Below are 14,082 nucleotides of genomic sequence, written 5' to 3' on the forward strand. Positions count from 1 at the left end.
GCAGCAGCTTCAAGATGCCATGAATGACCCAGACTCCTTCCATCTTTCTGCTCCAGCATCCCTAGTTTGGGGATTCCATCTTCACATTTTCCACATCATGTTCACCTTATTTTCATCATGAGGTTCCATCTCCATCCTCATGTTAGTATTCTAGGGAGAAGGAAAAAACAAGAAAGAAATGGAAAGGCTGTCTCTAGATTAGGAAAAGAAATGTTTTCCTAGAAATCTTCACTATATGTGTAGAACTATATCCCATGGCCATCCATCACTGTATGGGATCTAGGGAAATAAGTTTTTTGGCTAGGCACATTGCCAGCTCTCATCCTCCAAGAAAACAAAACAAAAAAAGTCTCAGGATATTTCTAATAAGAAAGGGGCAACAAGCAGTACTTGCCCCTTCTTCTCAGATAAGGAGGAATCCCTAAGAGGAACAGTCCCAAGTCTCATCCAGTTACTGCACTGAGCTCAGAGTCCAGGATCCAGAAGTCCTGATGATGTGGGGTATGCCCCATCAAGAGTGTGGATCCTCATGCTCTGGCAACCAATTTTTAAAGAAAAGTTATCTGCTTCAATACTCGTAATAAGTAATGGTGATAGACAAGATACAGGATGTTGGTAAAACTCCTATTCAGAAAAAAGGAAAATGGGAAACACACAGTGGTCACTGGTCCACAGAACATCTCAAATCCTGTAGGATAATTATAGCAAGGAATCCATGCCCTTGATCAGTTAATCTGTCAGTTCTGGGTTCTGTTCTGTAGGAGGATCTTCCTATTCCATTATCTTCCAGGGTCACAGCTGAGGTGGACATTGTGGAGGAAACCTTTTCTGGAGCAGTAAAACTTTAGCAGTCTGAGGATCCTAGATCCAAAAGTGGTGTGAGTGGAGAATCTGGTGCCATTCTTCCCTTTGAGGCAACCGATGTTCTGAAAGCAGTAGTGGAGAGGTTGAGAACTAGCTAAAGTTTTCAACTGTCTCAAAGGGAGTGTGTGGGGAGTGGAGTGTGAAAAATGTGAGTTCAGGACCCAAAGAGGAAAGATTTTAAGTTGGAATTCCAAAGTGTTACACACTGGAAGTAATTTTTATTTTATTTATTTATTTATTTTTGTGAGGAGATCAGCCCTGTGCAAAACAACACAAAACATCTGCCAATTCTCCTCTTTTTGCTGAGGAAGACTGGCCCTGGGCTAACATCCGTGCCCATCTTCCTCCACTTTTTATGGGAGGCCGCCACAGCACAGCCTGCCAAGCAGTGTGTGGGTGCACGCCTGGGACTGGTCAACCCCGGGCCACCACAGCGGAGCGTGCGCACTTAACCACTTTCGCCACCGGGCCGGCCCCTGGCAGTAATTTTTAATTATATATTAATCCCTGATTGGATTAAGGTGATCTGCCCTTAATCTAAGTGGCCCCCAATGAACCATACCACCCAGTATTCATGGCTTCCTGCCATAGACTCTGAGCTTGGTCGTGTGACTTGCTTTGACAAATGACACATTAGTCAGCAGATACAAGCAAAAGCTTGCACATTGAGGCTTGTCTTCTTGGAAGGCTCCCTCTTGGAACCCTGAGATTACCATGCTGTGAGGAAGCCCAAGTTAGCCACGTGGAGAAAAACCAGGGAACCCACCCAAGAGCCAGAACAGAGGCCCAAGATATAGGGCCCTAGTTGAGCAAGGCCCCAGCCATCTGAACCACCCCAATGGAAGCCCAGACATCACTGAGCAGAGATGAGCCCACCTGCACTATACGCTGACTGAATTCCTGAGCCAGAGAATCCAGAATCATGAGCAAATAAGAGTTGTTTTAAGTCATTAAGTTTTGGGGTGGTTTGTACAGAGCAATAAATAACTGAAACACTACTAAAAGAATAAAAAATGTATAACAAATAAGCTAATTGTTGGGAGAGAATAGAATGAAAAATACTTAAGCCAAAAGAAGGCATGGAAGGAAAGAACATAGAACAGATGAGAGAAAGCAAGCAAACAGTAAAATGGTAGATTTGAACTCAGATACTTGCTTCTAGGCACCAGACCAAGTGTATGTATGAGTAGGCACCAGACCAAGAGCTTGTCTCTCCAGTTTTTAAGTCTGAAAATTTTTATCTTTTACCTATTAGCCTCTGAATTCTGTCCATATCATTCCCACCTTAGTTTAACGGCCCTGCCTTGATGCAATCTGAAATAAACCTGCTGGGGAGATACTACCCTTAATCTATTTTTGCTGGTGTGTCACCCAAACTGGTTTAGAAGAGTTTCAGAAAGGCTTAGAAACATAATATCTATGACTGCCACCTCTTAGCTCCTATTTTTATAGGCTTCCATGTCTGGTAAGGTCATAGTTGGCTTTTTCAACCCAGAAAGGCTCCAAATTATGCAATTAAGTGAGTTTAGATTTCAGGTCCCAGGCAGAGAGCATCTCTTTGCAAGCTGTGTTCCCTTCTCCTCTGCTGGCTGTTATTAACTTTGATTTTGACGAGGGCCTTCTCCCCCATATACAGTGATTAAATGAATTTAACGTAGTTTCTTCCTCCACCACTGAAAAGCTATTCGATATATGGACTTAGCATCCAAGGCACTTTACAATGCAGAAAATACGGCAAATTCACACGCAGTGTGTATTTTAGAGGTGAATACGCGGTGCTCCGCGAGCTCCCCGAGGACAAGTGGTGTCCGCACTGATTGGGGCTGTGGCCTAAGCCTGGCACCCGCCTGGCACGCAACAGGCGCTGGACAAATATTCGCTGAATGAATAAGTCGCTACGGTGTTTGGGGGCTTTAAGACACACGTACACGCACTTTTATCGTCAAAACTCCAGAGGTAGTTGTCCCTTCTGCACCGCCGCGCACGTTGCCCCTGAAACAGGATCGCCGGCCACCCCGTCGGGCGGGCAGGCGGCGGCCGGGCGCGCGGCGGCCCGTCCGGTGCGGGGCGGGCGACCCCGTCTGGCCGCAGCGGCGGTAGCAGCCGTTCGCGCCTCTCGGGTGCAGTGGCGGCAGGGGCAGGAGGCGTCTGTGAGGAGGCGAGCAAACAAAGCCAACCGCACAGAAACGGGTCGTTCCGTTTCACATCCTCCCTTGGGTGCCCGGGTTTCCTCGGAGCACAGTGACCCTCCTCCAGTCTGCAGGCAGGTGGAGCCCGCCCCACGCCGCGCGCTCTCGGGGCCCCGGCTGGCCCGCGAGATGACACGCCCCCTCGCGGGAGCGCGCGGCCACCGCGCGCACCCCCGCCCCTCCGCGCGAGCGAGCCAGCGCGCACGCGCACGGGCGGGCCTGCTTCCCGGCACCCACTGAGCGCCGGCCCCTCACCCCACCCGCCCCCCCGCGCCGGGGCTCCGCCTCCGCGACGGGCTGCTGAGAGGAGGCGACCGGAAGCCACTTTAAAGCAGAGCTGGAGGTGACAGGCGAGCGAGCTGGGTCGGCACTGCAGCCGCGGCTTTCAGTGCTCGCGGCGGCGGAATGGCCCGTGCGCCGCTCGCCGCGTCCCCGGCCTGCGACCCCTAGACGCCGAGCCCGCCTGCGCTCCGGCCCCGCGAACGCTGCCGCGAGCCGGCCGTGCGCGACCGGCGCCCGGCGTCCGCTCGCTCGGGCTGCCCGTTCAGGTAGGGGCTCCGGGGGGCTGGCGGCGCGGAGGGACGGCCTCGCAGCCGGCGCTCGGGGTCTAGGTGCTGATGTGAGCACTATGCCTTCCCGTGCCGAGTTCACTCGGTTCCTGTCAGTGCCGGGAGGGCGCTGGTCTACACCTCTCCGTCCCGGAGGGCCGCCGGCAGGTGCAGCGATCGGAGGAGGACGCGGAGGGTGTAGTGGGTCGCCCGCGCCTCCCCGCTCCCGCTGTCGCGGGCGGGCGCGCGTCTGTGCGGCTCCCGCCGCAGACCCGGGCGCTGGGGCGCGGGGAGCCCCCGCGCTCCGCCGCAGCCCGAAGTTTGCAGGCTGCTGGCAGGGTAACTTGGACGGCGCGGAAGTCTTCGCCCTCCTGCCGCCGCCCGAGGGGGTGCCGCGGCTCCCCGCGCTGCTCGCGCGGTTCTGCGGACCATCCCCGGGAAGGTCGACGAGGAGGTCAGCGAGAAGTGAGGCGCCAGGAGGCTCTGGGCGGAGGGAGCCTGGCGGGCTCGCTTGGAGGAGGAGGCTGGCGAGGGTCGGGGTGCCCGGCGCCTGGGCGGGATGTTCGGGAACACCGGGATGGCCCAGCCGGGCGGCCCGGGGCGCGGAGCTGCGCGGTCCCCGCGGCCGGCAGGGGGCGTCGCTCGGACCCGGGCTCGGCGGCGGGGCGGCCAGAGCCCCGGCTTTGGGGCGGGCGGTGTCCTGGGATGGTGCTGTGGGCCGGAGTGCCGGAGAACCGGGGCACCGCGGGGTGAGGGGGTGGAGCGGGAGGTCGCCTGCAGCTGGGGACCGGAGGAAGTGTCCTTCCAATCTTTATTTTTGTGTTATGCAAACTAATTGAGGAACTAGGTTGTAGTGACTTCCCCTCTCCAGCCACTCCTCCACTTCTTTGCTTCTTCCTCAGTTTTATTTCCGAATTTGACAGAGGGTAGTGCCAGGAAGAGTGTATACCCACGTACAAATAAAATTGGTTAGTGTCTGTTTTCGCCTTGATTGGGTGTGATAGGAATGGGTAGTGTGCGTGTGTGTGCGTGCGTGGGGGAAGGCACAGGCCGGTGTGGTGGGGAGGGAATACCACAATCTGTGCCAATTGTGCCTTGAGGCAAGAGCACCGAATGATGAATAATAACGCCTAGCTTGGCTGCTTTCCAGTTGATTTATGTCTTCTTCAAGTTCCTCCTTCGTGAAGCTTTCTCTAACAATGCCAACTCACGCTGAACTCTCCTTTTTCTACCTGATCCTTTTGGACTTTCCACGTACGCTAAAACTTCATTGTATACTGTTTTTTATTTTATTTTTCTGAATTTGATCATTAGGCACTTTTTACGTACGTAGATAAATTAATCTCTCCAATTATATTTTTAATACTCATTTTTCTGGAGACTCAATTTTATCATTTTGTTGTTATTGTTGACTCATAAAGGCTAACAGAAGTAGGTGTTTAATAGGTGCTGTTTCTTCAGTAATTCAGCCAAAAAATATTATGGAGCATCCACTGTGTGCATTGTGCTAGGCACTTGCAATGCATACTTGATAAAGTCATGGGCCCTTGCATCAAAGATTTCTTTCAGTCTGTTGGACAAGAGAGAAGAGGATTAATTGCTCATCACCAACCCTTTTCCACCTGGCACAATGCTCAGTAAATATTTTCAGAATTAGTTAATGCTAGATTGTGGAGGAGACACCATTTGTCATTTTACAAAGTTTGCTTTGCTTTTTGCTTTAAGTTTCAGTTTTTTTCAAGAGGTCTGATTCTTTGAAAAAAAGCAGTTTTTTAGTCTCAGTTCACTAGCAATCTGAAGTTTGGTGTGTGTTTTATATTCATGTGTTATTTTTCTATAATATGCTTCATTTGCCTTTTAAAAAAATGCATATATGTAACTATTCTGAAAACAAGGAAAGGAGGCCCTTTCTGTGTTGTGAATGTGTGCTGGTTTCTAAAACAGTGTGCAGTGGTTGTTGCTGACACCGGGCGTCTGTTTCTAAACAAGCCCTGGTATTCCTTCTCCAGTAATGGTAATGTTTTGGGGATTGCAAAAGTAGACCCTGAACATTCTTGGGGAATATATTGGAACTTTCTGAATATAAAAATGCTCCAACAGGCTCCTGGCTTTCTCCCGTATAACATTTCAGTTGAGAGCCCATGTCCTGAGTATATCCTCACACCCCAGCATCACTCGCTATTTAACTTTGTTTATCCTTCATTTGATGAATTTCTTTTTTCTTCAGAAAAACAGTTTTTGTCACTTCATGAAGTAGGTGATACATAAACAACTGAGAAGAGAACCACAAAGCAGTGGAGATGTGGTTTCCCTGCTGTCATCCGTCAGATGCACTTATTTCTCCCCCTCCCTAGACTTACAGTAAACATTCATACCACAGCAGAATTACAAATCGCTGTACATTATAACAGTCCAGAGATAAACGTCAAGAGCCTATTGGAAGATACTGTCTCTCTTTTACCTTTACCTGCTGTGGGCTTTTGAAAGGCCTTGGCTGCTTTGAAGTCTTGGTTTCTCAATAAAACTTAAAATTGACCCGTGAACATGTGTAAGAGGAGTGATTTCAGAGACTTAGTCACAGACTAAAACAAAACATTTTGATGAATGAATGGGATACAGTTGATGTCAGCTTGTAAAGTATCATCTTCTCTCCTTTCCTAGTAGGATTTTTAGACTCTGAGGAGCAGTTGGAGCTAATCCACATCATGGAAATGGAAACCACTGAACCTGAGCCAGACTGTGTAGTGCAGCCTCCCTCTCCTCCTGATGACTTTTCATGCCAAATGAGACTCTCTGAGAAGATCACTCCGTTGAAGACTTGTTTTAAGAAAAAAGATCAGAAGAGATTGGGAACCGGAACCCTGAGGTCTTTGAGGCCAATATTAAACACTTTGCTAGAATCTGGCTCACTTGATGGGGTTTTTAGATCTAGAAACCAGAGTGCAGATGAGAGCAGCTTACATGAACCTCTGGTGAAAAAAACCCTGGAAATCAATGCATCGTGTCCATCAGCAGAAAACAATATGTCTGTCCTGATTCCGGATAGGACCGATGTCGGGGGCCAGATAGCAGAAGCCCATCCTTCCGCTGATGCTCCAGAACAAGTGGTTGCAATCCAGGATCACAGCTTTCCCCCGGAAACCATCAGTGGGACAGTGGCAGATTCTGCAGCAGGGCACTTCCAGACTGAGCTTTTGCACCCGGTCTCAAGTGATGTTCCTGCGAGTCCTGACTGCATAGACAAGGTCATGGATTACGTTCCAGGGGTTTTCCAAGACAACAGTTTTACAATCCAGTACATTTTGGACACCAGTGATAAGCTGAGTACTGAGCTCTTTCAGGACAAAAGTGAGGAGGCTTCCCTTGACCTTGTGTTTGAGCTGGTGAACCAGCTACAGTACCACACTCACCAAGAGAATGGAGTTGAAATTTGCATGGACTTTTTGCAAGGCACTTGTATTTATGGCAGGGATTGTTTGAAGCACCACACGGTCTTGCCATATCATTGGCAGATCAAGAGGACAACTACTCAGAAGTGGCAGAGTGTATCCAATGATTCCCAGGAGCACTTGGAAAGATTTTACTGTAACCCAGAGAACGATAGAATGAGAATGAAGTTCGGGTATGTATTTATAATTACTTTAAAGCTGTTGTTAAATCCTGTAGAGAGGGTAAAGAGGCTAAAAGCTTAGTAGGGTGGTTTCTTTCAGTGGTAAGCTAACAGGTTTATTCTTTTTTCCACTGTTATTCTTTTGGCTGTATACGATCCTGATTTTTATGGTGGTTGAATGCAGGCTATTTACCTAACCAGACAAGGAAGGTTTTATGATTTGAACAATTCACATGTCACTCTGTGCAATATGTGTGTGACTGAGAAATTGCATATACATTGAATGTTGTGAATCAAATACTATTTTAATCACGCAGGAGAGCTTTTGAAAGAAAATCCGTGGTGAATCTTATTGTAACATAAAAAATGAATACCAAATGTATCTAAGTTTATGAAGTTTTGCATTTTGAGTAGCTGCTGTTTTTCAGAAGAAAATAGTATTGTTTGGAGATTTTTGTGGCCCTCTTTTCATTTTGAATAGTACAGTTTTTCTGTCTAAACTTCTGGATCATGCCCAAACATGTTAAATCTCTTTTTTTAGTTTCCTTAAAGTTTTTTACCATTAAGTTTATTATCCTGTTTATCTTACAGATAAAATAAATTGTTCCACAATTCAGGGTATTTTTTTAAACTTGAAAGAGTCTTTTAACGATGGCTGAAGGGAAGATTTATGTTAATGAATGTTTGTTTATGATTTATGTAAAACACAGTTATCATCATGTTTTTATATGCAAGACATATAAATCAGTTCTTTTAGTATGGATGGCCAAGCAATATTCACTGATAGGGAACTGAAATTTCCACATCTGAATTCTTTAATTGAACTTAAAAATGAAGAAGAAAATGATAGTTGCCACATGTAAAGTTGCTAGTGCAAAAATGGCTGTATTATAAGCATTAATCTTTTTATTTCTAAGTTGTTTTCTCCTGTAGTATAGAAGGAGTTAAAATGTGTGATGTTAGTAGTTGTTTGTGTATGACCAAGGGTAAGGATTAAAATTATATGTGGGGAGAAGAGCATGTTTGTGCATACTGCCTGACTTGGGAGACCATGAGGGCAACCTGACAGCTTCACCGATTATGAACGGCCTGTTGTAGTACTGAGAGGCATGACCCATAGGGAAGAAAAATACGCAGAGTATCCTAACCCAGAAGTCCAGGAGAAAAACTTTCTTGAGAGTTATCTTTGTTCACAGATAAGTTGGGTTACACTACTCAAGTGTCTGGAGAGTCAGCATGCAAATGGTCACAGTAAACCATTTCCAAGTTGTCGAATTCTGTTAGTCTTAATAGTGCCGGAGCGTTGTTGGCATTGGAGAAACCTCGTCCTTTTTTTTCTTTTTTTTTAACTTCTCTTGCTCCCATTTAGTATTAGGTAATATTTCAATATTTATATTTCAATATTTCAGTTATATCGTACACAGATCTGTGTGTCTTTTTAGCAACCTAATTATCATGCAGACTAGAACTTTGCATCTTGTGTTTCAAAAGAGACGTATGGAACAAGATGAGAAACAAAATAAGGCCCAAGTTTAAAGATTATTATATAGAAGACTCTTTGGGATAAAAGTAAGATTATATCAAGAATGTAGTTTTCCAGATCATAAAAGTATTGTCTTGATAATATAGTGCATTCAAGATCCTGTCTTGTTTGGGTAGCAAAATTCGTAGATCCTGTAATAAAGCTACCTTTTTTTTTAAGCCAGCGTTGGAAGAGAAAAAAATATTTTCCATTTTATCTTAAAAATCTTTTTAATAGGGTATTGTCCAAAATCTTTGTTGCCCATGAGCTAGCAATTCTAATTGGTATGTCAAGGGTAATTAATTTTATATACTCTTAAAGCCACTGTAATGCTTCCATCTCCAGATTGCAAAACTGTGCAGAACAGGGGCCTCCCACTTCACTCTAATGAAGCAAATTTGTAGTCTGCTGAGTACTTCAGCATCTTAGTACATTGAGTGTCTACCTGTTTGAATTGGTTGGGAAGAAACTAGCAGGACTATTGTCCAACACGTTAACGTTCTGTTACCATGAGCAAGGCAAGACAGGTATTTTGATCTCAGAGAATCCAGGCACTCTTAGGTCAGCAGCATGTTGGGTATTTTATCCTTTGGTAAAATTACTTTGCTGAAGAACAGACATAGATATAGGCCCATGAGCATGTATTGTTGGGTCAGTTATAAAGTAGTTGCAGTGAGTGCTTGATTTCCAAATCAGTTTTAATGAAGTAAACTAATGTCTGACACTTGAGGGGAAAAGTATGAGTGAATTATTATAATTACTATTGCTGCTGCTACATTGTTAATGGTAGTAAGTGGTCCTACCCTGATAAAAATAGCAAAAAGTATTAACTGTTAATGGCTAGTAAAGTGAAGTTCTCCAGGACAACAGTAAGAAATGTTGTAAGATTGTAGATAGCTAAGTGTCAAAAATTAGGCTTTTGGGAAGTTGACCTCTGGTCATTGCAACCTGGTTTTCCTTGTATTCCAAAGCGATGTTGTGTTTCCTGGCAACAAGATGGAGATAACGGCATGTTGAGCCTTGCTGAGAGATTCACAAACAAGCTGGAGCTGCCCAGGTTCACATGGTTACCACATTATTTGGCTAAAGCTATTAATCTCTGTGGTCAGGCTTGTAAAGCTGGTCTATCTGTACAGATTGCACATAACTAGGAAGTGTGTGTTCAGCTGTGTATATGTCTAAGTCGGACCCAGTAGTCTTTAGATTCAGAAAAAATGAATGGCAGTTGTTTATTCCACTTGTTTTCAGCAGCTTTTATGACTTGGTAAATCATTATTATATACTGTATCCATAATACTTCATTGTGTGGAACTTGGGGAAAGTTCATGGTTCTGGGTCTCTAGCAGAGACAGAAGTTCATAGTTTCAAACTGTGCAGATAAAATTCTTTGTTTTGCAAATATATTGGATATAACATCTAAGTTAACCCAAATTAGATGTGCAGTGTTCATTTTATTCTCAAGAATGAAATTGGAAAGGAAGTTGAGCTGGATAAGTTCACAGATCCCTTCCAACTCTTTAGTCAAGATGCTAAGATACTGAAACACATTTGTAAGAGAGGATTTCAATAATAATAAATGCTTATTTGGTTCATTATATAATGAAATTATTTTAATTTTTCTTTTCCAATTTTGCCTTCACTCCAAATTATGATACATTCCCACTTTGCTTTCTCACTCTGCTTTTGTCCATCTGTGGATGTTTATTGCCAGCATCAACTGGAAACCAGTTATATGTATGAACTCCCCATATTTAGATGCCAAGGCTTCTTTCGAACACAGGATGGGCTTGGAGAATTCCAAATTCCAAATATGCAGTTAAGAAAACAGCATTGAATGTTGTGTTTTCGATTAAGAAAACACAGTCTCTGACACTTTAGGCACTCTTCCTTAGTAGAAAATGACACTAAATGGCAGCACTAAGCAATTTTAAAAGAGCCTCACTGTGTGGAATACTGTTGTGGATAATTGAAATTGTGGAGGATGTGCAAATCTCCCTTTAGCAACTAAGAACGTTACATTCATTTTAAAGTGTGCCAGAGTAGTTTTCTAGTTATTATCACCCATGAAGAAGAGACACTCTGCAAACTTTTTTTGGAGGTAATCGGTAGGTGAAAATATGACCAGTGATTATTTCTAATTCTAAATTTCCTGAAAGGGGGAATGTTAAGAAGAAAGTTGCAAATCCTGACTTCTTGTTTAATTTTTCTCAGAGGACAATTTCTCTTCTTTTGGAATTATAGCATATTGATGAAAGAGGGTGTTTTACTTTGGCTTAAGCCTAGACCATTGTCATAGTCTTAGTTTTGAGTGATTTTGACTGCTAATTGCTCTCAGAAGTTTGTTTTTGTTTTAATTTATCCAAGGGACAGTAACATTAGAAGACTTCACAGGAACTCTGTGAAGGAAGTCAAGGAGAATTGCATGTTAATGATAATAAAGAGCATATGCTGTCGTTTTCCATAGACTTGCAGAGTGGATTATCTCAAGTAGAGCAAGCTCCTGACTGACTCTACTGGAATGGTTAAATTAGCCCAGTTAGTTCTGGCCTGCACAGCTGTGATGATGTATGAACTAACTCATTATGTGTTATTGATAACACTGGAGTGGGGAACAGCTGAAACTTACTATGCCTTGTGACTTTTTGGTATTTCTTGAATATACACAGCTGGATGAGTTTAAATTTATTTTAAAAATTCCTGCGTAAGAGAAAGAGAGAGCTCCATAAGCAAGAACTGTGTTTGAAGTGACTTGCAAAATGTGTGCCTTGTACTTTAGGATAAAGCAATCCAGTGAATTATTTTTTGTACCTCTTTATGCTGCTATTTACATATGAAATAAAACTAATTGGCTTCTGTCTGTACTAATCCAGAGAAGTTACTGGGTCTGTGTAGAGCTATCATGGGAATCAATAGCAATCATTTATTTATTCCCTTTCTGGTTTTTTGTCAGTAAGCAGATTAGACTTTTTGAAGCAGCTGTCACCTGGCTTCAGGTTGGGGTCAGTCTCTTCCTGATGCATTTATGGTAATGAAAATGAACCTTGCAAAAAGTGACGATGTATAACTTTTAAATCAGACAGTTGGAGGAAATAGCTTATAAGGTTATCTGGCAGTCCCTAAAAATAATTGCATGATGTATTCATTTTCTCATTGAGTTGACTCTAAAGCTTTTACTTTTTATTGTAAATAAACAGGGAAAAAAGTAAGTATAACTCCAATCAACGTTTAAAACTTGACTTTGCGTATGTGGATTTGCAAAAAATGCAACTCTAGACTGATTAACTCTGCTGTATCCCTGTAAATCTATTTTGTTACACTAGAATTTCTAGATTCTAGATTTGCATTCTACCATAAGGCAAAAGTAAATTTATAAATTCTGTCTGTGCATCTCTGATCTTAGTCAATGATCTTTAGCTTTATATTGGGTTTGGGGCTATTTCTAAAGGGTGAAGCAATATGTAGCCCATACAAAACTTGACTATTCAAGGAATGCTGCTAAAATCCACTCATTTGAGGTTGTGACTGTTTTCCTATGGCCTCTTTTAGTTCTTATCCTCTGATTTGAGACCACCAGATTCTGTAACCCTTTGTCTGATGGTAATAATTTTCATCACGTTTAAATTAGGACCTGAGACCCTCTTAAGCTGGGTCGGCAACCTTTAATAATTTCCAGTGTCCTGTTTGTGAGTTGCAGTTGCCTTTTTGTGGAAGGAGAACTTAAGTACATGTGTATATCATTTTTGCAAAGGAAAAAACAAATATATTTTGAGTCATGGTTCTTGATTATTCTGGTACAACTTTCTACATGACGGGTTCAGATTAGACACTGGTAAGTTTTGCAAGAAACTCCCTTTGTGAAAGCAGTAGAGTTTCTCTTTTAAAATAAATCTGGGAGTCTTAACCTAAAGTCAAGTGAATATGAGTGATTTTGTATCTTTGGAAGACACCAGAGTGCTGAGGGTTGAGCCATTTCTGTTTCATTTTGGGTCTGAAATTGTTAGGTAATAGCTTAAAATCTTGGGTTGAACTGTAGTTTGCAACACCATAAACACAAACTGTACAAAAGAATAAAATACTTCTGAAGTTCACCATTTCTAGGAGCAAACAAGCCATATTTTGGATATGAAGGAACTTTTTTAACAAAACTAAGTATTTGTATATTTATAGATTATTTATGTCAGTTCTTTCTAGGGACCAGGAATTAAACTGCACAGACTCGCCTCTATTTAAAATTGTTGTAAGTGTTAAACCTAATCTAGCTCAATCCCTGACACATTAACTGAAAGCCTCGAATTTCTAGTATAGATTCCTTGTTAATAGAGGAATTTGAAATTATAAGGGGTAGGTTCTGAAAAACATTTTGAAATCATTGGAAGTAAAGGATTTTATGTAAAATAAATTCCACTTATTCACCTTTGTAGTTTGTAAAGATTTATATTTGATCCGTGTAAAAGACAGTATTATTGCAGTCTTGTGCTAAATATAACCATTTCTGTGATCAGAAACTCAAATTTTAGAAGTTGATGATATTAATAAACTTCTAATTGTGAAACTTGCAATTTTCTTTGCTAGCCAGTTACTGTTGCTAAGGCAAGCATAGAAGGGAGTTAACTAAGGATTTGTATTTGCCACGTCCACACAACAAAATGTGTCTGTCTCCTCGATCTTTCTCTGCTGTGTGCTGTTTACTTACTGGCAACACCCACTTGACCAGTAAAGAACCTTTGCATGGTCATCACAATGAAAGGGTAAGCTTTTATGAGAGTGAGAATACTAGAGTGACTGTTCCCATGCGCCTTCTAGAGAAACCAGTGATTTGAGAGTACGTGTGCCACAAAATGTTGTGTAAAGAGTGTATGAGAATCCCCCATGACTAAGTTGTCTGAGAAAGAGTTCATGAAGTTTGTATTCTTTATGCAAATGGAAGTCCTTTGTTTTGGTGCTATTGCTTCTGAGCATAAGGAAGGATGTGTGAATAGTCTTATGTTGAAACATAGCACTTCTCATAATGATTGGAAAATATGCTTAGTTTAGGCCACACTTACAAGAATTTCTCTTTATTACAGTTATGTGCCACCTGACATTTCAGTCAATGACAGACTGCATGTACAAACCATGGTGCCATAAGATTAGTACCTTAGAGCCTAGGTGTGCAGTAGGCTATGCCATCTAGGTTCGTCTAAGTACAGTCGGTGATATTTGCACAACAACGAAATCGCCTGACAACACATTTCTCAGAACGTAGCCTTGTGGTTAAGCGACACATGACTGTACGTTAATTTTTTTTTTCTTTTTGGATTAAGAGATTTCTTAAACTGTCCCTTCTCATTTAGCATATAGCCATAGAAT

The 14,082-nt window shown here is 42.9% G+C and overlaps 1 protein-coding gene across 2 annotated transcripts in view; it reads left to right on the forward strand.

Moving 5' to 3' along the window:
* Positions 1–3,401: 3,401 nt before the first annotated feature.
* Positions 3,402–14,082, forward strand: part of TIPARP (TCDD inducible poly(ADP-ribose) polymerase) — a 29,425-nt gene continuing 18,744 nt past the window's right edge. The window contains exons 1-2 of one of the 2 annotated variants that reach the window (XM_087440102.1): positions 3,402–3,601; positions 6,263–7,223. In XM_087440102.1, coding sequence (XP_087296228.1) covers positions 6,307–7,223 — 917 coding nt within the window. In that variant the 5' untranslated portion in view covers positions 3,402–3,601; positions 6,263–6,306. The remainder of the gene's footprint in view (positions 3,602–6,262; positions 7,224–14,082) is intronic. The other variant, XM_087440103.1, reaches the window with a different exon arrangement.

The sequence above is a fragment of the Ceratotherium simum genome, chromosome 15 (genome assembly GCF_057802395.1).
Source record: "Ceratotherium simum simum isolate JZ-2026a chromosome 15, ASM5780239v1, whole genome shotgun sequence".
NCBI classification, from domain to species: domain Eukaryota; kingdom Metazoa; phylum Chordata; class Mammalia; order Perissodactyla; family Rhinocerotidae; genus Ceratotherium; species Ceratotherium simum.